The sequence below is a fragment of the Echiichthys vipera genome, assembly GCF_963691815.1.
Source record: "Echiichthys vipera genome assembly, chromosome: X".
Taxonomy (NCBI): Eukaryota; Metazoa; Chordata; class Actinopteri; order Perciformes; family Trachinidae; genus Echiichthys; species Echiichthys vipera.
In genome coordinates, this window is record NC_139825.1 from 42819173 (window position 1) to 42845198 (window position 26026).

General features: G+C 41.6%; 1 protein-coding gene across 1 annotated transcript in view; it reads right to left on the reverse strand.

The window, feature by feature from the left end:
• LOC310966039 (carbohydrate sulfotransferase 11-like) overlaps positions 1–8428 on the reverse strand; it is a 31358-nt gene extending 22930 nt beyond the window's left edge. Inside the window, exon 1 of the mRNA XM_083939833.1 lies at positions 8117–8428. Within this exon, the coding sequence (XP_083795959.1) occupies positions 8117–8255 (139 nt within the window). The 5' untranslated portion in view covers positions 8256–8428. The remainder of the gene's footprint in view (positions 1–8116) is intronic.
• Between the last annotated feature and the right edge of the window lie 17598 nt (positions 8429–26026).

Below are 26026 nucleotides of genomic sequence, written 5' to 3' on the forward strand. Positions count from 1 at the left end.
CTCCTGGTTTGCACAGAAACGAGGGCTTTCGGAAATGCAGAATATAGAAAGGCTGATGTGTGTTTCTCCTGTCCAGGCCATAAACGGAGCTCTGTGTTTAGGTCCCTCTGGGAAAACTGGGGCCCCCTCCCCCGTCCTTGGCCTCTCCTGCCAGAGAGCAGCCTAACTGAGAGACACACTGTACAAGGGAAAGCCTGATCCTTTTCGGCCACAAATGTGTGTGTAAAGGGTGTTAGTGCAAAGAAAGGCATGTGGGTGGTGTAGTGTCTGTTTATTGAGTCCTTAGGATGTATGCAGATGTGAGATACGAGTTCAGAGACAAAGGGAAAGCTAGCTGGCACAGTTTGGTACTAAGCTGCATGTTCCAGCACACCTGCATTTTAAGAGCTGCAAGCGCAAAAAACCCTAAAACTAACAGGGTGATGTTGAAAAAACCAAATGACAGCTGTTGGATAAGCAGTTATCACAAGCTGTCTCCTCTGCTCTCTCTGGATCCTCTCCAACGTATAAATCATTAACTGGAGAACTGATTGGCTGCCATACCATTGGTTTTCCGAACTCCCCATTTTTGTTCACAGAAGACTTCAGAAGATTTAACACGATCTGAATAAAAGAGTCTACTGCCATGCTAGCAACGCTGTGAGGAAGTGCTTAATGATAAGAGTGCTTTGAGTTAAAAGCTAATATCAGCATGCCAAAATGCTCAAAATAACCATTTTCACATATGGACCCCAGAATCAGGTGCAGACATTGCCCGGAGGTGCCTTTTTTTAACTACAGCACACAACAGGATATTCTCCTTGTCAGACACATTCGCACATACTGTAAATACTCTGTTTGCCCTCACTGCAAACCTCATAGTAACACCATTTCAATTGCTTTAATTAGAAAATTGTGTTGTGTTACTTATTGGTAGTGTTTCGTTAACAGGTGAAACCATATAGAGACAAAGAGTGTGTAGCTCATTATATTAGTAGTAAATTTTATTCTGATGAAACTCCCGAGCAATGGTGGCTTTTGCCAGCTGTCAGCTGAGACTTCTGTAGTGTGGAAGGATTTGGCTGATACCTCCAACACGAAATTACATCAAGGAGAATGACCTAAACTGTGGTCTCTCATTAAGCCAAAGCTTCCCTTGTAGTAAACTGTGAAAACACAAAGTACAGCTGAGGCTGATGGAAATGTCATTAGTTTTTTAGGTAACTGGCCATAAACCAAAGTATTGGACCAACTGAAATTCTAACCTGATTGTGGCAAAATTGTGTTTAAATGAATCAAGCAGATATTTGACTGGATAATTGAATACTTTGACCTCATGGTGGTGCTAAGAAAAGTCAGAGGATCACCAAAGTCATTAGGATTCACCCTTTGGGAGCCTTGACTGTCTGTATAAAATTACATACCATCCGATATTTGTCAAGATATATTATAGTCAGGGGTGGTCTCTAGCTCAACTGGTTCCCAGATTCGAGTCTGAGCTGTCGCCCTTTGCTGCGTGTCACCCCCCCCCCCCCCCCCCCCCCCCCCATGTCTCTCCCTGCTTCCCTGTCTATCGCTCTCTAATAAAAGGCATAAAAAGGCCAAAAAATATCTCTAAAAAGATATAGTTTAAACCCAAGTCGTGGACCGACTGACTTCCCAGAGACTTCAGTTAAACAACAAACTTCTGTAGGTCTTATTGAGCAATATCAACAGTGAAAGGACAAACCTGCAAATCAAATCACTTGAGGATTATAGCTCTGACAACAGATGGTCTTCATTAAGAAAACGCCAGGGTACTGGCTGAATGATCAGCTCCTGCAGCTCTGTGTCACATGCAGCTGGCCGGAGGAGAACAGCACCCTAACCTCTCATAAGAAAGCCCCAGATGGCTGAGGAAACTGAAGTGATTTCAACTGACCTCTGAAAGGACACCAAGGCAAAAATGAAGAAGATTGGCTCTAGCTATGATCCTGACTAGGACAACAAGACCATCTCTGAGTCACTCCTTAACTCTACATCAGAGAGGCACAACGCAAGCATTGAAGAATTAAAGGGATACTTTGCTAATTTTAAACCAGTTCTGTGTCATGACAGTGCACGCAGCGTGTGCAGCTGAACGGTGTTTGGCTTCCTGTCGTGGCATAGCAGTGGAGACTTTAGGGACAAAGACAGATGCTAAATAATGTCCAAAGAAGCCCTGGAGCCCGGCAGGTGTTCCAATGAAGTGGGAGTGCTGAACAGTAAATTTTTAAGACTCTTTACGGGCCTCAAGTCAAGCCCAGGCGAAGCAGGTATGAGCTGGGGGTACCTCTGCAGTACAGGAATAATGACAACAGCCCTGAGGACCAAACGATAGTCTCAGGTTCTTCTTGTAATTCAATTGCAAGAACTAGCTCCCTGATAACCATCTACTCACATCTGTATCTGTAACTGTTACAGGTCACGTGTAAGTCAATGTTCCTGGGTTTTATCCCCAAGGCGTGTACAGGAGAATATCTTGCCACTGCTGTAAAACACACCACATTGCAGACCATGCTGCACCACACAGCCTTCATCCTCCTCCGTCCTTGTGTCTGTTTAAACTTTAGAGAGAAACCACAGCTACCCTTGTAGTAAAGACACTACACGTTTGAACAAAGGCTCATCTTAATGAGTCATGTCTTCAGGAACCTGCCAGAGAAAACCCATGTTTCTCATAACAAGGTGGATCACTCTATAAATTTAAAGAAGCATTGTCTTGAGTCAGATAGAGAATGAAACACATTGGACGGTACTGGAAACAAGGGACATTATGTCAGACTAGCGAGCACGTTTTGCACTTTTTGATAAAAACAGATGTCATGATTGGCTGAAATGGTCCGAGACATCTCATGTTCTGTAAAAGTACTATGTATATCCTTTGTGTCTATGATACCCACTCTGCGTCTATGTAATTATCCTAAATTTAGATTAGCGCTGTACAGTTTAAAACCATGACAGTTTGACACTGTAGCTCTGGCTTGGCAGTGCATTCCTTTGTTATGTGGCTGCTCTCCTGCAGCTTTACATAGACTTTGAAAAAAACAATATGACCTTTACCCCAGATGGAGCAAGAGAGGGAAGGTGAAGGTGCTCTAAATGCAAATGGGACAGACTGGCTGCATATCTGAAAGCAATTTAAACTGATTTAAAGCTGACAGCTTTAACACCTGAAACATGAGATGCAAGTACGTTCAAGCTGGGCTGCCTCTCACAGGCAAAATAATCATCTTCAGATGTTTAAACATTCTCATATACAGTGTCTACATACTGTAGTATATTTGATATAGTATGATGTGGTTTGAGTGCCCATGATGGCTACCCCACGGATCCTGTGCCTCTTCAGAGCGTTGGTTGTTTCCAAGACATCTCCAAAATGCAATTGAGCATATGAACAGTATGGAGCCAGTATATCGGGACGTGAAGTCAGCAGAGGACGAAACAAACAGGGGCTTCAAGTTTTAAAGAGAAATGAGCAGAGGTGATTTTCTCGCTTTGCTGGTGCGCCCCTCGCTTCCACATACACACTCATTAAGAGGTTGCACACGCAGCTTGCTGTGCTCTATGGACGAATACATGGAGCTCTTCCCAAGTCTTGGTGGTTGCGTTTCTGCCTACTTGTGACCGTTGCTAAAAAAACTATGCTTTTATCACTATTATCACCATTATTCATAAATACTATCATTAGTTTTATAAATTATAAAATTTGTAGCCATAAAACATCATCAGTAAAATATCTCTGTTTAAGAAAAAGATCACTCACAGACAAATTTGTTTAACAGCTTGGACCGAATCAGTGTGATGTTACAGTTGTCATGACAACAAGTGAGAGAGGAAAGGAATATGATTGACCGCTTAAAGAGGTTCGCAGGAACACATATAGTTTCCGTCCATACCCAACTCGAGCCTGAACGACAGCAGCAGTTTTGGGCTCAAACCCAATTTTAAAGCTGCAGACTGGTTGAACGAATTTCGTATGTTTACAACTCTGACGCCCCTCCCCCACTACCACCGAGCTCCTCCGCTCCTTGCTCGTCAGCGCGCGTTCATGCTGTATAACTACAAAAAGTAATGCACTGTAATTTGTGTGTATTCAATGTATTTATTACTAGGGATGTACCGATACACTAATCTCACAAGATACTATACGGTACACAATACACTATATTCAGCCAACAATACGATTCGATTTGATAGGATTCGATACGATACACTCAGGGCGCACTCACACTGTCCTTCCGCACCGCGCCCCGGGCTTTAGGGTACTTGTCCCCCCTCCCTCTCCCCCCGCGCCCCAGGCCCGTTTGTACTCACACTGCCTGGGCCTCGCGCAAATGCTTCTTGCTGCCTATACGTCATCACGCCGCAACACGTCACACACATTGATTGACGTCATCGCGATGCGTGGCTTTGTTTACAAATCTTTCCATAGACCTCAGAGTTTTTGTGCGTCTTGTCGACTGTTTTTGAATATTTTCATCGACCAAATCTGCAGTAAACACTCCACCTCCGCATCACACCAACGTGAACCTTTCACCGCCATTGTTGTTGTTGTTAAATGTCCCAACAGGCGCACATGAATGACGTCAGAACCGTCGTAGGCCACGTGCTCGTGCTCATACATGTGCAAACGGGCTCTACAAAAGCCCACCTCTCTCAGACGGGCCGCGGACGGCCCGCTGACCACAGTTATGCGCGGAGCGGGTGCACTCACACTGCTCAAACGCACTAGGCTTAAGCTGAAAAAACGGTTTTGGCCCGGTGCGGAAGGACAGTGTGAGTGCGCCCTTACATTATTTTCTGAAAGATTATGAAGGGACAATGTGATTTTGGTGACATCTTGAGAGTGTTTCATTGACTGGGAATGAATTTCTGTGGAAACAAAATATCAATTTATATCTCAGAATCGATAAAATCCTACAGCCCTATTTATTACTTTAGAGATTATGTCTGGAGCAAAGGAGGAAATCAGGTGTTGTAGTATAATACCTCTAAACTCTGCATTGGCAGGAGGGTCGTGGTGGTGGATGGGTCCCAACACACAGGACTTTCACCCGCGGAGTACTAAGAAAAACCACAACCTTTTTTCTAATTCTAACCAAGTTCTTTTGATCCTTCTGCCTAACCATCACCTTTTGCTGCCTAAACTTAACCATTGTAGTCCACTTTGGCTACGTTCACACTGCAGGTCTTAATGCACAATTCCCATTTATTGCTCAAATCCGATTTTTCATTTGGCTCTTCACATTACGTCTTTAAACGTGGCCTGTCTACAGATTGCTGTGTTAAAGGCTCACGCTCCTTAAGTGACCCGCATGTGCAGTTGATCATTGATGAAATCACGCCACAACGGTGTTTACGAAAGCAAACATGGCAACAGCAACCGGTATAACGTTAGTTTATAGTCTAGCTTGCACCGAAGTGTCACCCCAAATACTAATGAGGTCTAAAACTTCCCTCTCCCTCCACTGGCCGCCTGCTTCACTTCTGTCCTCCATGTTTGTTTTAATTCTGTTCCTGGTTCCCGCCTGTGGCTCACTTTTTATTTTTCAATCAACTGTATTTGTCATTCATTTACAAAAAAGTGCAGTGCGGTTCAGAATGACGTCAAAGTTACATTAAATGCGACCTGGCTGTTCAGATTTTTTTTTAATCTGATACAAAATCCTAATTCTGATTCAATGTGAGTTGTGCTGTCCAAACTGTGAGAAGCAAATCAGATATGGCTCACGTCACCTGTAACAGCAGTGTGAACGCAGCCTTTGAGAGGCTTCAGTGAGAGTCTACCGATATGCACTGGAGGGATTTATGCCACAGAGGGAAGACAAACGCCGTCTGCACACGCTGCCCGCACTGCCATGACACAGAGCAGGTTTAAAATTGGGAAAGTTAAGCATGACACCAGTGAGCCGGTACATCCGGGCATGAATCCATGGCAGCCATTATTAATGCCACTAATTACACCTTAGTTTTTCCCATATAAAAAAAAGACACAACATTTCCGTATTTCCAGCGAGCGCAGATACAATAGAGTTTAAAATATAAACATTAAATTGTGATCTCAAACTTTAAATGGTTCTCCATCAAAATCAAAGAGAAAGTAATGTGCTACAGGACTATTTTAAACACAGAAGGACAACAGAGGGAGGCACAATGAACCAGCTATAGCTAAATGAAACCTCTCCACAAAAAACTCCAGGAATGCATCGCACATGACTGACTGATGAACAGTGTACAAACATCAAAGGTTTTCTTTTTAACCTTGGATTTGAAGTGAGCACGTTTCATGAGTATGAAGGCCTGGAATCTGGCGCCGCAAGAGGCTGGTCTTTCATAGATTCCTAAAAGCCGACTCTAAGCAGTCTCTGCCCCATGTCTCACATCACATATCCAGAACTGACTGACCCCGCTCTTAAAAACCCAAACGCTGCTCACAGTATGGGCTATATACACTTTTTTGGCTGATACAGCTTGGCATGTCTGAATGAGGCCATTGTATGAGGCAGAGAGGGACCTGGAAGAGGTGGAAACAGATCTCTGTGAGGGCCAAGTCTCCGCTACCAGTCAGCTGCAACCTCGCCACATAGCAGAGAAAACACTCCACTAATCAGTTTGGTAATGAAATTGTTCCCCAGCCAAGATCTGTGGTTCTCAGGGAGATCCAGAGACAGGGTGGGAGGACAACTATGAGGGGAAGGAGTAGAGATGCACCGATCCGGTTATATCCAATCTGATACCGATACCTGGGCTGAGCGTATCGGCCCATACCCGTTACCGATCGATCCTACTGTTGAATGAATGAAGCGTAAACCTGTCCGTGTGAGTGAAGGCATCAGGGTTGACATAAACATTTAGCCTTGTTAAAATAACAGGTAACAACAATTAACACAGATGTAAATGTACTTAATTGATGACTCTAAATCACCCGTAGGTGTGAATGGTTGTCTGTCTCTGTGCGTCTCTATGTGTCCTGTGATAGACTGGCGTCCTGTCCAAGGTGGACCCCGCCTCACGCCCGATGTCAGCTGGGATCGGCTCCAGCCCCCACAACCCCGACAGGGACAAGCGGTTGAAGATGGATGGATGTACTTAATATTATTCATGTACAAATAACAAAGTGAACATTAGCAGTGGAAATAAATAAATAACACTTTCATGTAAAGTGCACTGCAAACAGATATTTTTAAATGTAATATAAACCCTTAGCGGTGTTGCAAACATAGAATTGAAGAGATTAGATCGCTGTAACTGTATTACTGTGTTTGATATTAATAAAAAAGAAATGACTGGATCGGCCTCATTTATCCGATATCTGATCCAGCTAATTAGTCGGTGCCGATATCTGATCCGGGTATCGAATCGGTGCATCTCTAGGAAGGACGGAGGACATACTGTACTAAGAATCACACACAGATCCCTCGATTATGATGTGAATGGCTTTCTCCGTTCAAGCACACTTGCGTCAGATTAATACTGTTTTACATACTGACATCAACAGATTTCATTATTACGACAGGTGGACATGACGCGAGTGGACCTTATACAGAATGGGACCAGTGTAAACCGGCGAGATCAGACCAACAAGCCACAGACAACACGCATTTCTAGAGCTGTGTACATCACCTTTTTACGCTTTCTTTGTAAATTGAACGACATGTTATTTATTTAATGCATGTTATTGTGTGATTTTATGTGGTGAAGCCAAAGATAAATGTCCACATTGTGGACAATCGAGGAAAGAAACTAGAAACATACCTTTACAGCAGATATAATAAATGTATAATTTCCAAATTAAAATTGTAAATGGATGTAACCTATATAGAACATATGCTATCAGCGTTGAATATATGTTCAACGTGCTCTTAGGAGTAACTTTTCATGTCTTGTTGTATTTATGAATGGAGGGGGAAACTTATTAGTGATTAAATTATTAAATCAAATAACATTTAACATACTTTTTGGTGGAGAATGGCTTTTCTTTGCTTCACCACTACTAATTCCTTACATGTGCATTGTTATATTTAAGCAGAAGGAAAAGAAATGAACAATATTTGCCATAAAGACTGAAGATCAGAATGCATTTGGCTCAGTTGTAAGGCTGATGGAGACTGCTCACCTGGCTTCAGGCTGCTGTTAAAGTAGAGGATGACCATAATGAAACATCCCAGACACAAGGCAAAACCCATCCGAGTGACTTTAGGTTTCCTCATCCTGACTGATTGGAAACGACCAAGAAGCCGAGCCCAATCCTGCATGCACGTTCATGTGAGAAACAAGCGGTTTGTTGTGTCGGCGGTGTCTACTTTATCACCGATGAGAGCATGGATCCGGCTCGCTGACCTTTGCTGCTCCTGATCTGCCTGAACATCATTGGATGTCCAGTGTGGAAGATGTGCAGCGGTGCAGGTGACGGCAGGAACAGAGCCGCCGGGCTGCAGACTCCGCCGGTCTGCCCGGATCTGACAGTTACCGTAACATGAGCTGCTGTGCGCCGGTTCTCGGGACTGGAAGAGGCTGCGATAGAGAGCGTCAGGGCAGTCCGAGCAGAGAGCACAGGGGCCGGCGCTCTGTTTGTGTAAGGAGGGGGGCGGTGTTTGGTTGACTTGTTAACCCCTTTCTCCCCAAACACAAGCAGCGTCTCAATACATTATTATAGTCGAGCTGAAGCCCACTCATTTTAGAAAAGAGCGACTTCCGGTTGGACCTTTCAAGGTAAAACCCCTGTATATAATGCATTTATTCTTTATCCTAGATTATTCGTATGTTCTTAGGCTACATATATGTTGTAAGTGTTCATTTCTACAACTGGTTGACTGTGATACATTGTATGTAAAATGTTGTTAAATGTTATTTAATAAAGTTAATTTGTTTCGGAAAGCAGCCTTCTGAACAGTGGCATGCACAGGGGCAATTGTTGAAAAACATTTGCTAAATTGCCCTCTAGGAGCAAAAATGCATGCTAAAGTGCCCTCTAAGAGCCAAAATGCATGCTAAAGTGTCCTCATGGGGGCCAAAACATTTGCTAAATTGCCCTCTAGGAGCAAAAATGCATGCTAAAGTGCCCTCTAAGAGCCAAAATACATGCTAAAGTGTCCTCATGGGGGCCAAAACATTTGCTAAATTGCCCTCTAGGAGCAAAAATGCATGCTAAAGTGCCCTCTAAGAGCCAAAATGCATGGTAAAGTGTCCTTATGGGAGCCTAAACATTTGCTGAAGTGCCATCTGGGAGCCAAAAGTGTGCTAAAGTGCCCTCAAAGAGCCAAAATGCATGCTAAAGTGCCCTCTAAGAGCCAAAATGCATGCTAAAGTGATCTTATGGGAGCCAAAACGCGTGCTAATATGTCCTCATGTAAGCCAAAACAAGTGCTAAAGTGCTCTCCAGGTGCTAAAACATGCGCTAAAGTGCCCTCTTGGGGGCTAAAATGCATGTCAAAGTGTCCTCTTCAGTAGCGAGAACGCACTATATGTGCCCTTTTTTCCCTTTTCGCCCCCTGCCCTTTAATAAGCCTGTGCAGGTCATTGCTTCTGCATACCTTTGGAGAGTCATATCGGAGCATAATCACTGTTCACACAGAAAAGCTCTATTTCTATATCAGCTCAAAAATTCACAATAGCAGCTGGAGTTTTTCCCTCTAATATCGGTTTGGATCTCAAAAATCTGTTCCTAATTATCTGCCAACCGAACATTTAAACCCGCTAAAAGAAAAGTGCCGCAGTGACATAACGCCATGATGACTGGTGACAATGATGGCCTGAAGCTGATTACCAAGGGCCCCTTAGACTCTCAGGGCCTCCCGGAGCCCTAAAGACATTTATTTGTGAAGATGCACCACTAAATGACATAATCAGTAAAGACAGAGCTCTTTAAATGGATGTGTAGCAGACTTCATCTCATCTCATCTTCATCCTCTTATCCGGGTTCAGGTCGCCAGGGCAGCTGCTTTAGCAGGGGACCCCAAACTTCCCTTTCCCGGGCCACATTAACCAGCTCTAACTGGGGGATCCTGAGGCGTTCCCAGGCCAGTATGGAGATATAATCTCTCCACCTGGTCCTGGGTCTTCCCCGAGGCCTCCTCCCAGCTGGACGTGCCTGGAACACCTCCCTAGGGAGGCGCCCAGTAAGTTGTAGTGTTAGCCTACACCTTTTTGTTTTCTGTCTCTAAAAAATATGGATGTATGTTGTATTGTTTTCTACTGCAGCTACAGCTTTGTTAGGAATAGTTGCTGTTTCATCTCAAATAGTTTATGTAGAGTAATGACGGTATTTATAAATTAAAAAGATACATTTTGCTCTTTTAATCAAGCTACTGGGGGCACCGCACGTGTCTACTATATGTCAGTATTTTTATTTTACAAGTGCAAGCAAATTCCTGCAGGTTTTGAGGCTTCCTCTGATTTATTTGAGCAATATATTCAAATTCTTTTGTTTTTTAAAGTAAAATTTAATAAACACAGATACAATTAAAGGAAATGAAACTGAACAGCTGAATTAATTAATGAGAAAAAATAAACTCATCAGAGTTGCACTGTGGGAATGTAGGCCCATGACACTTGGCAACGTGTCAATGCTATGCTTTTATTTTGAAGCAGAAATGAACATATATCCGTTTTAACTCTGTTCCTCTCTGGGCGACTTTACACAGCTTTAATATTGCAAACAACCAACAACCTGTGCTGGTCCGAACTGTAATGGATCAGTCTGTAGTGACTCATCTGCTGTTGACCTCTCTCACTTCATTAGAAATATCAGTCATGGGCTGCATCCTCCAGGAAACTTTGATAGTGACGTGCAATCCCACCAAACATATATAGTATAGTATAGTGTAATTCCACTGTAAAATCCTCCCCATGATCTTTTTCTGCACTTACATACATCAAATAAGACATCGAGACAGTTTTTTTTTGTGTGTAACAGAGTCGCTAACAGTGATTAGCTCGGGGCAGCACGGTGAAGGCATTCAAACGTCTTTTTTAACCACTAATGCTGCTCAAAATAACATCAAACCTCTGCAGCAGCATGAGAAGAGTCCTTACACACAAAACAAAGCACCAATGGGCTCCTTCCTTTGGGGTTGACTTTGGTAATCCACTTGAATGGACTTTACTATGAGAGGAGCTGGTACAGGGGCCAGTAGGTAAGTCTTTAAAACGCTCTTTTAATAAACTCTGGGTTCACTAACTACGCTGTTGGTGCTTCGGTTAATGTGTAAGGACTCTTCTCATGCTACTGCAGAGGTTTGCTGTTATTTTCAGCAGGATTAGTGGTTAAAAAAGACGTAATCAGCGTTAGCCACATCCGGCTGTTAGCGACTCTCCTGGATTTCTCTGTTAATAGTTGTTACACAAAAAAAAACTGTCTTAAAAGCTTATTTGATTTATGTAAGTGCCAAAAAAGACCATAATGATGATTGCACGCCGGAAATACACTCTAACCCATGGGTGTCAAAGTCAAGGCCCGCGGGCCAGATCCAGCCCGCAAATGAATTACCTCGGCCCCCGGGATGATATTTGATGGGTATTAGAACCGGCCCGCACACCACAGCCGCCTGCTGGTGTTTTTCATGCACCAAAACTACATTACCCACAATGCAACGGTAGCCCGCGAACTCACTGCAGCGCCGCAAGTGGGTCATTAGTCGTCAGCATTCAGGGCAGATGTCAACTTTCACTTGAAATTAGTGACAGAGCCATACAAAAATATTGGATTATTCATTTCATCACTAAATAAAATACGGTACGCTGTGTTAGGTCTTGGTTCAATAAGTTATATGCAATCAGCAAACAGCCTGTGCTGGTCCAAACTGTAATGGATCAGTGTGTAGTGACTCTTCTGCTGTTGACTTCTCCTCTTATCAACAGCACTTCATTTGTCACTATTGAAGAAATATCAGTCATGGGCTGCATCCTCCAGGAAACTTTGATAGTGACGTGCAATCCCACCCAACAACTTAAACACAAACAGAAGGTAAGACAAATGTCAGGTCACTATAACCCCATAATACAACCAAACTATATCCTGATAGAAATACTACAGGAACACTGAAATTCTCAGTATTTTTATTAGGTTTTTAAGTTCATGAAATACACCCAAATCATTCTACACAAAGACATTTTTGGTGATTTCCCGAGAAAATAAAGTCGTAAATCTGATTTAATGGTGACGTACTTCTGGTGCAATTCATAGAAAATTTTTTCCAAGTTATCTGTTTAATAATTCTTGTATCTGTCCTCTGTCCAATTCTCTGTTAAAGAACATGAATGTGAAATCACGGTGACCCGAACAGTCAGGATTATAAAGGAAATTCAGGTCTTTCAATCATGCTCGTGAAAAGAAAGATGAGTCGGCTGGAACACATTTCAACCAAACCCTAATCTCTTGATCCACTTTGGAGCGCTGGCTCTTGCATTGGTGTGTCAAGCGTCGATAAATATGGGAAGGACAAAAGAAAAGTGACTCGTAAAATACTGAAATGTATTTGAGGAACATCCTAGCATCATGAGAAATGTATGCAAAAGGGTTTACAAAAGCACACACATCCAGACAATGAATACTTTTACATGAAGAACATGTAAAAGATGCAAAAATGCAGTCAGCACGCTAGATAATTGGATTCTTATATGAGGAATTTGACCTCCACAGCACATGACTGTTGCAAGGCCTTCAAAGTTTGACTTAAATCCGACACTCACATTCTGAACTTCCAGGCCCAGAGGGGGTGAACCAGATGGCGTCTTGTAGCTCCATCCATTGCAGGACAGGAACTCATGTTTTGCTTATTAGAGTAGGGGAGGGCGCCCTGCTGAGCTGCTTTTGACCTCTGACCTTTTTCACATTCCTCACGTCCATCTTCCTAGGCATCATGGACTAGACCCCCTGCGTGAAGTCAGGATGGGTTAGGAGCCACGCAACTGATCAAACCCCAGGCCTGATGGCAAGACGTTGTGAAGCCTGTAAGTGTTTGAAGTGTTTACTGTGTAAAGGAATGATGGGTTACCGTCGGTGGGTTAGGGCCGGTCAGGAGTCAGCGCACATATTCGCTCTGTAGCTGACCAATCAGACAACAGGTGTCCAGCTGAATCAACACATGGTCAAAGGGGATAGAAGCAGTGTGTGTGTGTGTGTGTGTGTGTGTGTGTGTGTGTGTGTGTGTGTGTGTGTGTGTGTGTGTGTGTGTCTGTGTATGTGTATGTGTGTATGCATGTGTGCGCGTGTGTGTGCATGTGTGTGTGCGCGTGTGTGTGTGTGTGTGTGTGTTAAATTCATACTTAAAGTTCATTTCACACAGATTAAAATGAACTATAGACGAATCCAGCGAAGTACTGGAAGTGAACAAGCCGCCATTGCTGCGGTGGCATTTGAATCAAAATCAACATAAAAAAATCAACACTTGCTCCCACTTGAAGCTCTTTTATTTAGTCTTTGGTCAACATTTACTACTGACCTTCATCAGGACAATGAAAGAGCTTCAAGTGAGTGCAGGAGCAAGTGTTGATTTGACTGGGGATCTGTTCCCAGCACCACCCCGAAGGAGAGTGTGCACGCTAATTAAGCCTTTACATTTGAATCAAAATGCCATAATACTCTGAGCTGCTCTAACGGCAAATTAACAGTCTATAAAATGACATTCCCATACAACAAAACTGCATCGTCAATTGGGTTTTTTCCTCCAGGACTATGGTCACTGTTACATGGAAGCTGTTTCTGACATTGGTCTTGTACTTATAAAGCACCTTTCTAGCCTTCTGACCACTCAAGGCGCTTTCACAGTGTTTGTCACATTCACCCGTTCACACAGATATTCACACTGATGGCAGTGGACATCAACATACCATCTAATGTAACCATTCACACCACATTTACACACCCATGCACAGCACGGGGAGCAATTCGGGGTTCAGTGTCTTGCCCAAGGACACTTTGAGATGTGGACCGGGGGAGGTGGGGATCGAACTACCATTTTCTCGAATGGAGGACGATCCACTCTGCCACTGAGCCACAGTCGCCCCATTGCCACGGTAAGTCATGATGAGTTATGAGTTACCATGGCAATGTTTTTTAAAGTATTTTTATGTTGTTATTTTGTTAAAAAGTCGAAATAATGAGATACTTTCACACAACTTTTAACAAACTTTTTATATAATAAACTTTAGTTAACATTTACAGTAGCAGATCTTTGGCATGAGATTTATTCAATTTGACGCTGAGATTGTGAGTACATAGAGGATTACGTTAAATGTGACTACTTAAACAGATGAAATACTTGATTTGTATGCAAATTCACATGGGATTGTATTAAGCAAAAGTACCCTTGAAAGGATATTAAAGAGGCTGTGGCGTCAAAAGAATAAAACCGACAGCAACTGGAGACATCTGGTCAGTGCCATGGTTACAGATGGATGCACCAAAAATGTTGGTTAAATCGTGACTGACAAAGAAACAGTTTGAATATTACTACAGTTATAGTATTAGTGTTAGTGTGTTAGTCTCATCTCATCTTCATCCGCTTATCCAGGGTCGGGTCGCGGGGCAGCACCTTTAGCAGGGGACCCCAAACTTCCCTTTCCCGGGCCACATTAACCAGCTCTAACTGGGGGATCCCGAGGCGTTCCCAGGCCAGTGTGGAGATATAATCTCTCCACCTAGTCCTGGGTCTTCCCCGAGGCCTCCTCCCAGCTGTGTGGGAGTGTTATACTATATTATATAGTAATATAACTGTTTCTGTGCATTACATTTAGTACTCCGTCCTACGAACCTGTTCATGAGAATACGTTGCTTGGTTAGATTTAAAGGTCGTGGTTTGGGTTAAACCCTGAGCTTCCCCCTCTGCAGACTTCTGTGGACCTCGATTAGAAATGTTTTTGCAATAACTTCAAACATATATCTCAGGTTTCTTTGAAAACCTAAAAGATTTGGGGCTTTAATGAAAATATTCAGGGCTGGAGCTCCAGAAGCCACCATCTCACTCTGCCCCTGTTCCTTAAGTGTTCATGTAATGACTGTAAACATGAGGATACAGAATAAGGCAGAAAGAGCAGAGGCGTGTTCCCTCTGTGTATCTGACGTAAGTCTTGGGCTCAATACCCAGCTGGTGAGACACTCTGGGATTCATTACAAACACATTTTCTGCAGCAAAAAAAGGGGAGGGACACATTGGTTTATGTGGAACATCATGTACAAAAGGAGCAGACTGCTGCAATATTTTTCAACGCAAAAGAAAAAAACTAATACATGGTAATGCCTTGTTGCAATTGCATGTGACTCATGTGTGAATGGATAGAATAAACTGTACTTGGATCATTTCGTTTTGATGCAAAACAGTTGGTAACTCCTAACTATGGTGGCAACTTGCCTCATATTTTAAGGTAGGGGTCTCCAGCCCTGATCCTGAAGAGCCTCTGCCCTGCATCTTTGAAGTGTCTCTCTACTCTGCACCTGATTTAAACATACTATTCAACCCAGAGTAAAGGGTCCTCACAGTGCTTACAGGGCTAGAACGGGGTGCATTTATTATGATATATTATTATACACGCATTCATGAAAGTTTGCTGCCCTCTAAAGGCCAAAGACTGGGAGCAACATCAGCGTGTAGAAGAAACTAAAGAGAAGTAATTCTCATGTTTTGCTGAAAGATATAAAGCTGAAGGGAGGAGCTGTGTAAAGTCAGTTGGTAACAATAAGTGAAAAGAAGTCATGTTGCTTGAGGTTGTTTTGTGTCTCACTGTAGTCATTTTGCAACTCCTTCAGTGACCAAAAGTCCTTCGAATACACAGTATAAACCATAGACTGTATAAAAAAATGGACGTAGCGTCTCCGCCGGGGCCCGTTCTCTCAACTTCATCCAATCATATTCGTCTCTTGGAGTCGCCATCTTGTCAGACTTTGACTCCTTTTACCAAAAAAGGGCACTGATGTGACGGCGGGGGGAGGGAGATACGTCCATCTAGCTGCGTTTAGAGAATTAGCCACATTAGCTCCACTGCCCGGTAGCTAGGCTAACATAACACGTTACTAAATAAACGGGAATGGGAGTCCCGTGTCTCTAGCGGCGGATACACCGGCTCCGGGGGTAAAATGCAGGTAGCATTTATGATCTATGATTTAAACTGATATTTAACACAATATCATGCTTAGATACTGTAAAACACAGACCATCACGACCCAAATCCTCCAGCTGCTCCAGATTAGCATCTAGTGTATGTGCCATCAATAGAAGGCCGTACTGCAAGTCATGGTGCACGTGTGGCTATTTAATTAGCATAACAAAGCTAACGTTAACACGGTGTGTTCCTAAACCATCTGTTTCTACAGATGATCAAAGAGCAAACCATCTTGTCACTAATGGTAATACCACCACACGAATGACCGCAGTCCAGATCGAGATGACGATGTTAGCATGCTAATGATGCTAATCCTGACAACTAGCCTCCGAGGAGAAGTGACAGCCAGAGGCTAGCTGTCACTCAAGAGGCCACGCCCCTAATTATTCAGACACTTTAACCTCCAATAAAACAAAAACTAGCCTGGTACAAAAAAACATCACCCCCCTCAGTGTTGTCATGGAGATATGAGCTAAACATACAGACTAGAATATTCTTTTTCCTAGGCCTTAAACAGGTTTAATTATGCTGTGAAAACAGCCTGTTTAACATGGGGGGTCAATGAGAAACTGCTTTAATGTGCAAACTACTCCTAGTGGACACTCAGAGAACTGCAGTTTTTGGCACTTCCTTATTGGATCAACAAGGAAGTCGCTTTGGTGGGGGCTTGGTTGAAACCGAGTCTTTTGAGCATGTTTAGTTGTTCGGTTATAAAATAGATTAAACACATGATCAAAATATATCTACGAATGATCAAAATTTTAACAAAAGAGTAGAAACTTTTTTTTCACATTTTTTGTTTTGTGGCCCAGTTTGGTACTTTTTTTTTTATTTCTGAGAATATCTCATAAGAACCAACTGTAAAAACTAAATCATTTACTCCGTCCTCCAATAAGGAAGTGGCCTTTGTGACAGCTTATATTGGGACCAGAGCTGGGACAAATATCAGTGGACTTCAGTCTGGCCTCTTCCTCCGTCATGTAACGTAAATATTCAATTCAATTCAATTTTATTTATAGTGCCAAATCATAACAAAAGTTATCTCAGGAAACTTTACAAACTAGGTAAAGACCACACTATGATAAACATAGACCCAACAATTCCCCCGTAGAGTACGGTGGCAACAAAACCTTCTCTTTAAGGGCGCACTCACACTGTCGTTCTGTCCCGGGCCAAAACCGTTTTTTCAGCTAAAGCCTAGTACCTTTAAGCAGTGTGAGTGCACCCGTTCCGCGCTCAACTGCGGACAGCGGGCCGCCCACGGCCCGCTTGAAAGAGGTTGGCTTTAACGGAGCCGTTTGCACATGTACGAGCACGAGCGTGCGCACGTGTACGAGCATGAGCACGAGCCCTACGGCAGTAGCGTTATGTCCGCCTGTTGGGACATAGAAAAAAGAAGGACGGACCATGCGCGGACATTTAACAACAACAACAATGGCGGTGAAAGGTTCACGTTGGTGTGGTGCGGAGGTGGAGTGTTTACTGCAGATTTGGTCGATGAAAATATTCAAAAACAGTCGACAAGACGCACAAAAACTCCGAGGTCTGTGGAAAGATTTGTAAACAAAGCCACACACACGCAATCAATGCGTGTGACGTGTTACGGCGTGATGGCGTATGGACAGCAAGAAGTATGTGCCGAGGCCCTGGTAGTGTGAGTACAAACGGCGCTGGGGCGCGGGGGGAGAGGGAGGGGGGACAAGTACCCTAAAGCCCGGGTCGCGGTGCGGAAGGACAGTGTGAGTGCGCCCTAACAGCAGTAACGTCAGACAGGCCCAGCTCTGTGGAGGACGCACATCTGTCTGCACCGGTTGACCAAATATCTATGCTTCTTTTTATCATGGCTGATATTATCTATCTAACACCTTTGTAATTATGTTTCAAATGTACACCAATATAACCCTAATTTGAAAGATATTTGTGGACAATGTCGTCCAGGATGTCGCTCAAGTGTCCTGGAAAAGCTGGAAGTGGCCAGAAGGAAACTCAAGCCTTCACAACACTACAGAGTGTAATCACTGACAAGTCAAAAGTCATCCCAGTCTCTCTACTTGCCAGTCTCACAACACGATCATTATCATCACTGCACAGCAGGAGCTACTGGTGAACGCCACGCTTAATCACATCTCACATATATTTACACATTTTACCTTAATTTTTTAAAAATTTCTGAAAATCTATAAAAAAGGAAAAACTAGAATAGCAGGGTTGGAAAAGTGATGAGTCCCCAGATTTAACACTTTGTGGAGGCACCTTTTGCTTTAGTTACAGCATCAGTCTGTTTGGATCTGTCTCTCCCAGCTTTGTGACCTGGACTGGGAAACATTTCCCCGTTCTTCCTGCAGAACTGTTCCAGTTCAGTCAGATTCTGTGGTGAGCGCTGATGGACTGCACTCTTCAGGTCCATCCACAGATGTTCTGTAGGATTCAGGTCCGGGCTCTGACTGGGCCACTCTGGGACATTCACCTTCCTGTCCTTTAGCCACTGTGTTGTTTTATGGAGGTGTGTTTTGGGTCGTTGTCCTGCTGAAGGTGAACCACCTGCACATTTTCAAGTGTCTAACAGAGGGACAAGGGTTTTCCTCAAGGAATTCAGGTGAACTTCAGCATCCATGTTCCCTTCAGTCCTGACCAGCTGCTCAGTCCCTGCTGAAGAGACACGAGCCCACAACATGATGCTGCCACCACCAGGCTTCACTGTAGGGGAGGGTGTGTTCTGGGTGGTGTGCTGTGTTTGGTTTCCACCACCAGCGTTTGGAGTTCAGCCCAAAAAGTTCAGTTTTGGTCTCAATGACCATAAAACCTTTATCCCGGAGCTCTTTTGAAAGCATCTTTCCAACCTTGGTGAATTATTTGTGTTACCATGAACGACTAGGAGAGGAATCCTCTAGAACAGCTGATTTTATCCTGAAGTAAAATCAAGAACACCACAGTTGATGTCAGGTGGAGGCCAATTAACATGGTGTGTGATCTGGAAGGTGATTGGTTAAACCTGAGAGTGTTTATAATGGTTATTTTAAAGGGACTCATCACTTTTCCAGCACTGCTTTTCTAGTTTTTCCTTTTTTATTATTCCTTTTTAGAAATTCTGAAAAGAAATTCACTTGAATGTTGTGAGGCAAAATGTGTAAATCACGCTGGACAAATATATATATATATATATATATATACAGTATATATATATATATATATATATATATATATATATATATATATATATATATATATATATATATATATATATATATATATATATTTAAGTATTATCATTTCAGGTTGTAAAACAAAAAAGGGGCCATTTCAAAAGGGTGTTATGCCTTTCTATAGGCACTGTAGCACCTTTCATAACATACAATGCAGCTCAAAGTGCTTTACAAAAAAATTTAACAAATCAGGAACAGGAAAAGGAAACACAAAAAGAAAAAAAAGAAAATTATTCATTCATTCGTCTTCAACCGCTTGTCCCTGTCGGGGTCGCTGGGGGGCTGGAGCCGATCCCAGCTAACATTGGGCGTGAGGCGGGGTCCACCCTGGACAGGACGCCAGTCTATCACAGGACACATGGAGACGAACAGAGACAGACAACCATTCACACTGTCACTTTATATCACCACTGCATCACTTATTTGTGGTACTGTAACTTACTGATGCTACACTTACTGTGCTTTAGGACATGCTGCTACATTTCACTGTAGTTTACTGTAACTTACTTCAGTCAGAAATGTCACTTTTTAAAGTCAAGTCTTTTTAAAGTCAATGAGAAAGTGATCTAACTTTTCTCTTGATTTTTTACCTCAGTACTAAACCCCGGTGTAACACTGAACGCCAGAGGAAGTCTTTTCTTCCTGTGGCCATCAAACTTTATAATTCATCTCCCCCTGGTCAGGTAAGGAACAGTGGAGACACTGTGTCCTGAAAATGTCACTTTAGATCACTTTATATCATCACTGCACCACTTTATTTAGTTGTACTGTCACTTACTTCAGTCAGAAATGCTGCTACACTTTTAACACTGTTATCACTTTTCGCTCCTTCTCACTTATTTAGTTTGTACTTATTTTATTTCAGTATGCTGTTAAACTGCACGCTGCGTATTGTTGTATATTGTATTTACCTACGTTTAACCACAATGTCTGTTGCACTCTGTCACATTAGTTATTGTTTGATTTATTTTACGTTAGCTTTATTTCTATTTGATTTATGTTTTTATGCTTATTGTCACTCTGATCCTTTCCCACCTTTGTATTGAAACTGTTGCACAATAATTTCCCTCGGGATAAATAAATAGAGATTCTTGAATCTTGAATCTGGAAAAACATGATGAAAATGTATTGTTTTTGCCAGTATTTCCTGATTTATGGAGTGATAAAAAATATATATATATTTAAAAACCTTTGACTCTACCATGTTAACAAAATAAAACAAGAACTTTGAACTTGGTTTTATCCAAAGTTCACATTTCTGTTCTGGAAATGTATGAAAATAAGGTCATATTTCATAACAAAATGCCTCATTTGCATATTTAAACATAACATTTAAAAAAGATTATAATACAAAAAATATTTGTCCTAATGTAAGTTTTTAATTTGGGAAGTTTTATTTTGAAATCTATATGTAATTTTGTTTTTTACCCTATTCACCTGCAGTGTCTCCCACGTATGTGACGTTGATTGGCCAGCGGGGGGCGTCTGTGATCTACAATCAGCAAAATCAATAACTGTCACTCTGCTGAAGTTAGAAATAAACAGACTGACATTTAATTAAGATTCACACATCGTCAAAGTCAAAAAAGCTTCACGTTGTTTCCTCTCTGATTGAAACAGCTTCATTTCAAAACTTGAACGAGGAAAAAACGGCAGTAAACTTTAACTTTTACACGAGACTCAACATCAAACCAGGAACTAAAACTCAGCTGTGTGTGTGTGTGTGTGTGTGTGTGTGTGTGTGTGTGTGTGTTAAATTCATACTTAAAGTTAATCTCACACAGATTAAAATGAACTATAGACGAATCCAGCAAAGTGAACAAGTGGCCATTGCTGCATTTGAGTCAAAATCAACATAAAAAATCAACACTTGCTCCCACTTGAAGCTCTTTTATTTAGTCCTTGGTCACCGCGTGTGTGTGTGTGTGTGTGTGTGTGTGTGTGTGTGTGTGTGTGTGTGTGTGTGTGTGTGTGTGTGTGTGTGTGTGTGTGTGTGTGAGCGTGTGTGTGTGTGTGTCCTGTATTCTTCTGTCCTCCCAAGGACCAGACATGTTGATTTACTGTCTGTTTGCGTATAAAAGATGATGAACAGTAACAAAGTTAGAAAGTTAGAAGTTTTAAGTACATTTGTTTTGTGAAGTGAATATTTTTGGGACCGTGGGAACAGTTTCAGAAACATTTTGTCCCGATTCAGACTTGGTTTTTAGTGTCACGGTCCTCACATCTACAGAAGGACAAACATCTGTGTGTGTGTCGCAGATTAGCACAAGTTAAACTAGTAGAGGAAATGATCTTCGTTCTGTGAGGTTATAAAAGATAAGGACTAATTCAAAATGCATGCATATGCGCTGGGACTGTGTGTTTGCTGATCCAGTGTTTCTTTATCAGCATGTCAGTGTGAGTTTTTCCACCTTAACTCACAAGGTCACACTGAAACACGTCAGCTATAATTAGCAGCTGTAGTGCTTTGGTGTAATTTGAATTTCTCTAAAGTTCAGAGTTGTTTTAAGAGAACAAACAGAACTACATTAGATTAGATATATAATATAATAGTACATTAAAGTACTTTTTAGTGTTTTTATTTCTAAATCTGAGCCTTAAGATCAGCTGCTTTGTGTCATTTCTGATCGTGCACTCCTCCAATAAAGTCCTTCCAGCAGATTTATTTTAGTCTCAGTGAGACGTTTGCAGGTTTTAGAGCTGGAGAGCTGCTGCTGCTGGATCGGAGTACGTGTTGAGACTGAACGCACCGCTGCATTTTTTTGTTCATTGGAGGGTGAAGACAGGAAGGAAAAGAAAGAAGACTTGTGTTGAACGGACGACTCAAAACTAGGCAGGTCTGTGTGTCCCGCAGAAGCCAATAAGACGCTGAGGTTTCCTGTTTCACTTCCTTGTGTTTACCCTCCGCACACACACACATACACACACGCACACACACACACACACACACACACAAACACACATACACACGCACAGTACGTGTCAGACGTGACCTACACACCAACGGTTGTGTTGTTATTGTCTTTTGACACACTTTCATCACAGCATATGGAGTTCATTTACTGTAGGGTCGTTTATTTCAAACTTTATTGATGAATCGTTTAAAAATAAAACATTTTCAGATATTTATTCAACATAAAAAGACTAATATCTGACTTTAAATGCATCGAGAAGACAAAAAAGCAAGATAAGTTTTAATAATACACACTTATAAGAGAGGTAAAAATACATTATTCTTCTTTAAGTGGTTCAGTGTTTGACAGTAATAGTACTTTTTTAGTGTTTTGGTGAGATTGAAGTTAAATCTACCATATAAAATCAATGTGTTTAGAATAAATTCAATGTTTTTATGTTTATAATACAAGGATATAATAAAATAAAGGACATTTATACACTAAATTCTGATGTTACAGTTCATTTTACATAATATATATATACATGTAATGTGACATTTGAGTCCAAAAAGTCTGAATGTTTTTAATTTATAGATTAAATGTGTTAAAGAGTCTTTGGTTCATTGTTGCAAATATTACATTTGTTTTCAGCGTACTAAAGTAATATTGTTCCTGATCGTGTGTCTCGCAGCTTAACGAGCAGTTTCACATGCAAAACACAAGCTTGGGATATGATGCAAATGTTACTTTATTTTATTATCTGTCACTGATTGCATCCTTCACTTCTGACACGACACGTTTATTTTGCTGCTTCAAGTGCAATAACTTAATTTACACACTTTAAATGTCTAAAATTAATTCATTCATCTTCAACAGCTTGTCCCTGTCGGGGTCGCGGGGAGGGCTGGAGCCGATCCCAGCTGACATTGGGCGTGAGGCGGGGTCCACCCTGGACAGGACGCCAGTCTATCACAGGACACATAGAGACGAACAGAGACAGACAACCATTCACACCTACGGGTGATTTAGAGTCATCAATGAACCGAACACCTGCACGTCTTTGGACTGTGGGAGGAAACCGGAGAACCCGGAGAAAACCCACGCAGACACGGGGACAACATGCAAACTCCACACAGAAGGGCTCCAGCTGGGGTTCAAACCAGGAACCTTCTCGCTGTGAGGCGACAGTGCTAACCACCACTCTACCGTGCCGCCCTCTAGGGATGTCAATATATTCAAAAATCACAAATTAAAAAAGTAGTGAATAGAATCAGAATTTCAGACACATTAGGAATAATTTAACCAGAGAGGCCTCAAAGTTGTACATGAATGCCCTGATTTAAAACCACGTGAACTCCTGTTTCACCAGTTGGACACAAACAGTGGAGACACTTTATAAACAGACGCTGGACAAACAGTCAAAATAATATCAATATTGTAAAATACTAACTAAATATAATTCATCAAACTTGGAAAACATGATTAAATTAGCCGACATTTTACTTGAATATAAACTCTATCATCGTTTGGCTCCAGCTCCACTCAATGAATGAATGAATGAAATATCTTGCATGGTGAAATCTGTCACAATTACATTTGTAACTCTGTTGCTCTTGTCGCTTCATGTGCGTTGCCTTTTTAAATAAAGACATCTAAATAATTTTAAGAGAACAGTCTTTTATGGATTTTGTAACACACGATTGTGGGAGGAAACCGGAGAACCCGGAGAAAACCCGCGCAGACACGGGGAGAACATGCAAACTCCACACAGAAGGGCCCCAGTCTGAAATTGAATTTACTTAATTTAAGGTTACAGGAGTTTCAGTACTTTCATGGTAACTGTTTGTGTATGATGTTGTTTATATATACCTGTACTTTTATCTATTTTAATGTTTTGTGCTTATTCCTAGAATTTATATAAAGTACATGAGTTGGACTCAGCAGCGTCACTAACATGGCGGCTTATTTACGTCTATAGAGTTATATTTACAGTTTATTTTTACACAAGCGGTTATTGTGTTGTTCGTTGGTTATTGTTTGTTTTGTTGAGTGTATTAAAAAAACTAAAAATAACAAAAAAAAAGAAACAGGATACACAGGAAGTAAGAAAACCTATAGTATAGATAATAAGTGGAGAAGGGGTAGGAATTAATAAGCTAATGCTTCTTCCTGCTCCTTTTCAAACATACAAAGGGTTTTTAATGATTCGTGCTTCAAGTGTATTTTTTTTTTCATATGTTTGAAATAAAGCATTCATTCATTCAGAGTGAATGTCTCCACAGACACAGATATTGAAATACTCGGCATAAAGGCAAGTAGAAGTTTTTTCATTAGTGGGTCAAATGATCAATCACCATTGTTTTAACTCACTGTTACATAGATAGGAACTTAAAAGACAATTAAATAGATTTAAATGTTACGGAGTACATCTTTAAAACTAAACGCACCACAACACTTAATGTGACAAAAGTTAAACTACTCATTACGCAGAATGGCTCATTCATTTCAGGGTAATGTATATTATATTTTTCTATTATAACAATTGATGCATTAATGATAATGTTGTCAAATAAATGTAGTGATGAATAAAGTAGCATAAAATGTAACGTACATGTACCTCAGGATTGTACTTAAGTACTTTATTCAACTTTAGTGACGTTCCAACACTGGACTCAAGATTAAAGGTCATTAATGTTTTTTAGACTCAACAAAATCTAATTTCAAATCAGTTTAATTTAGATTTTAGTCTTTAGATGACTTAACGTCCATAATATGACGTCTGTGTGTGTGTGTGTGTGTGTGTGTGTGTGTGTGTGTGTGTACTGTCTGTGTGTGTGTGTGTTTTCTATTGTAACAATTGATGCATTAATGATAATGTTGTCAAATAAATGTAGTGAAGTATAATATTTCCCTCTGAAATGTAGTGGAGTGGATGAATAAAGTAGCATAAAATGTAACACACACGTACCTCAGATTTGTATTTAAGTACTTTATTCAACTTTAGTGACTTTAGTTCACTGGACTCAAGTTCGATAAAAGTCATTTATGTTTTTTAGACTCAACAAAATCCAATTTCAATTCAGCTTAATTAAGATTGTAGTCTTTAGATGACTTAACGTCCATAATATGACGTGTGTGTGTGTCTGTGTGTGTCTGTGTGTGTGTGTGTACTGTCTGTGTGTGTGTGTGTGTGTGTGTGTGCGTGTGTGCGTGTGTGCGTGTGTGTGTGTGTGTGTGTGTGTGTGTGTGTGTGTGTGTGTGTATGTGTGTGTGTGTGTGTGTGTACAGCTATCTTTATGAGGACCAATTTTACAATTTTCAAAAAAAAGTGAGGACATTTTTGCATCTGTGTCCTCACTTTTTCAAAGGCCAGTGTGTTGAGACTTGGTTTTAAGGTTCAGGTCTGAATCAGGGTTAACATCGGGGTAAGGGGCGAGGTAATGCATTATGTCACTGAGGGTCCTCACAAAGATAGATGTTCCAGTGTGTGTGAGGATTGCCACTCCAGTGAAACATTCACCACACTGCTGATGAAAGGATATCAGTCCCTCCCCCCATCTCTCTCCTTGAATTAAGTGTGTGTGTGTGTGTGTGTGTGTGTGTGTGTGTGTGTGTGTGTGTGTGTGTGTGTGTGTGTGTGTGTGTGTGTGTGTGTGTGTGTGTGTGTGTGTGTGTGTGTGAGTGTGTGTGTGTGTGTGTGTGTGTGCGCAAGCGGTCCGTCCGGTGGAGCAGCAGCAAACAGATCACACATTCACGCTGGTCAGCCTCACAGACTGTACATTTAAAAATGGCCGACGTGTTGAAGTCTGAAGGCTGGTTTATCAAAACGTG